The 3,058-nt window shown below is 51.4% G+C and overlaps 1 protein-coding gene across 1 annotated transcript; it reads left to right on the forward strand.

Annotated features, from left to right (window-relative positions):
* Positions 1–430: 430 nt before the first annotated feature.
* LOC122692732 (MLV-related proviral Env polyprotein-like) lies at positions 431–2,251 on the forward strand. The gene has a single exon (XM_043900570.1). The coding sequence runs from the start codon at positions 431–433 to the stop codon at positions 2,249–2,251; it is 1,821 nt and encodes a 606-aa protein (XP_043756505.1).
* The last annotated feature ends 807 nt before the right edge of the window (positions 2,252–3,058 follow it).

Raw genomic sequence — 3,058 nt, forward strand, 5'->3', positions numbered from 1 at the left:
CTCAAACGAGCTCCCCCGGGTCTCCCAGAGACAGGGGCGGCCCCGGCCCAGGCCCCTCCTCTCAATTACTCCTACCACTCCACCCTCACGGGGCTGACCAAACTGACCATCACCCGAACCCCTCTGTCGTCGATCCCAGAATAATTGAGGGACCACATCCCGATATCCGATGCTGACCTGGCATCACCCGCTGTGGCTGCTAACAATCACAGCTCTGGCCATACTTTTTGCCATTAGATTAGCGGCCGCGGCCCCCCGCAATTGGTCCTCCATTCTTCGACTGTCCCTGGCCCTCACATACCTAGCCATCTGCTTCCTACTCCTGGGGTGCTATTCCCTTGGGACACCCTGACCTGGTTACCGGCTCCATCCCTACGAGACCCACGAGGCTGGTTGTCCGCCACACCCCCTTCACCCCAACCTCAGAACAATGCGGGACTCTCTACTCTGGGTTACTCTGGGGGTACTGGGGGTCCTGGAAAAAGGGGGGCACACCTACCAAAACCCCCACCAGCCTTTTCAAGTCACATGGATCTTAAAAAATGGAGAGACCTACGAAGAGCTAAACCGGACCACAGCCACCCAACCGAAAGATAAGTGGTGGCCGGACTTATATTTTAACCTTACAAAATTAATCGAACAATCAGGATACTCCAAGTGTAGGGTCAGGTCTCTCGGGTTTTATGCCTGCCCGGGACATCAGCGAGAAAACATAAAAACCTGTGGGGGAATGGTGAGCCGCTACTGTAAATCCTGGGGCTGTGTTACTTCCAATGATGGGTATCGGAAGTGGTCGGTGACCAGGCCAGACCTGATCAATATGTCCTTCACGGGTCCTCTTCCAAAATCAGATTGGCAGGGACGACCCTCCAACCCAGGGCAATGCAGCGACCAGATCCGACTATCATTCACACAGCAGGGACGGACTGAAAATAGATGGATTTCCGGGCTGTCCTGGGGGGTAGTGATATATGATACCTATGGTACGGGAAGCAATAGTGCAACATTGTATGTTCAGCAAGTCCTACAACCCGCCCAGACCCAAGTTATGGGGCCCAACCAGATTATTACACCCCCCCGCCCCTCACCACAAGGGACAAATGCCGCAAATGTTGTGACCTCGCCTACCCCTACCCCCTCTCTTCAGCTAACCCAGACAGACCCACCAGAAACCCAAGAACCCCTGTGGGCCTTGATCAAAAAAACCTACGGGGCCCTTAACCACTCCAATCCTAATGTGACTCAATCCTGCTGGCTTTGTTACACCTCACACCCACCTTACTACGAGGCCGTGGGTTTAAATGCCACCTACAACTTATCCACTCTCTCTAACCCACCACAGTGCTCTTGGGGAGACCGCAAGGTGGGCCTTACCATGAAACAAGTATGGGGTTCGGGGACCTGCTTAGGCACGGTTCCTACAGATAAACAAACCCTGTGTGCCCAGACTGACAATGACACCAACTTCACCGACAAGACCTACGTCATTCCCGAAATCGGGGGGTGGTGGATATGCTCACGGACTGGGCTGACGCCCTGTCTCCATTTGGCTGTCTTCGACCAGAGCAGAGAATTCTGTGTCATGGTAGTAGTAGTACCCAAGATTACATACCACCCAGAGGAGGTCCTCTACAACTTTTGGGACCAAGATACCCCAGCTCCCAGACATAAGAGGGAGCCCGTTACAGCTATTACTCTAGCAACACTGTTCGCCCTGGGGGCGGCCGGAACGGGCACGGGCATTGCTTCCCTGACTACACAACATCAGGGCCTAATCACCCTGAGAGTCGCCATTGATGAAGACATTGCACGAATAGAAAAGTCTATGATGGCCTTGGAAAAATCCCTAACCTCTTTGTCAGAAGTGGTGTTACAGAACAGACGAGGCCTAGACCTGATTTTTTTACAACAAGGGGGCCTCTGTGCAGCCCTCAAAGAAGAGTGTTGCTTTTACGCAGACCATACAGGGGTAGTGAGAGAGTCCATGGCCAAAGTAAGAGAAGGACTAGAGCGCAGAAAGAGGGAACGGGAAGCCCAGCAAGGTTGGTTCGAATCATGGTTCCAAAACTCCCCCTGGCTGACCACCCTGCTCTCGACCTTAATGGGACCACTCATAATCCTCTTGTTGCTCTTAACTTTCGGGCCCTGTCTCTTAAATAAGCTCTTGGCCTTCGTCAAACAGCGGCTCAACACGGTTCAGCTGATGGTACTGCGACAGCAGTACCAAGGGCTTCCAACGGGCACTCTGTGACAAAATTAACGGCAGACGCTCCCTGTCATCCCGGCCACACCCTACCCCTCGCCGCCCCCGTTCAGCAGGAAGAAGCCAGAGAGAACCGGCGCCCCTTGTCCTATAACTAAAAGGCCGGGATGAAAGGTCGAGGCATGCCCCCGGGAAAGTGCTACAAGGCAAATTCCGGAGGCTGGCTAAACTTTCAGGGGCTGGCCCCCTGCAGCCTGGTCCAATCAGGTACCAACACAGCCCTCGGACACTGACCACCGCTGTAGCCCGCGCTTTCTTCCTTATATGAAAAGACCTGGCCTGGACGCCCTGCCCGGACTATAAAACCCCTCCCCACCCCTCATACCTTGCAGACTCCCTTTGTCTCCTCACTCACCAGCCCCCCGGGAGTTCTGCCCGAGAGTGAGAGCGACGCTTAATAAAAAGGCCTTTACCACCGGTCCTTAGAGGCGGCTTTTTCTTTCTCCCGCGGCGTTTTCTAACAATGATTATTAGACTTGTCATGGTAATCATTTTGTAATTTATTTGATTTCAGATCACTATGTTGTACACCTGAAACTAACATAATATTGTATGTCAACTATATCTCTATGAAAAATAAAAATATATTTGAAAAAGATGCAATTAAAAACAAAATGATACTTGAAAAACAGGTATTTCTTTTACTTTAGTACATGGGATATACCAGCATTAATTTCCTCAAAACAGAACCATTAAGTGACAAATACAGTCCTGTATGAAAGTTTCTTCTATTTTTAAGTCCTAGAACATAAATACTGCCAGGCAAGAGGGCACAAGACATAGCTGCTTATGTGT

Source organism: Cervus elaphus, chromosome 4 (genome assembly GCF_910594005.1).
Source record: "Cervus elaphus chromosome 4, mCerEla1.1, whole genome shotgun sequence".
Classification (NCBI taxonomy): domain Eukaryota; kingdom Metazoa; phylum Chordata; class Mammalia; order Artiodactyla; family Cervidae; genus Cervus; species Cervus elaphus.

Coding starts and splice junctions, on each gene's coding strand:
- LOC122692732 (XM_043900570.1), top strand. CDS start 431: ATGCGGGACTCTCTACTCTGGGTTACTCTGGGGGTACTGGGGGTCCTG.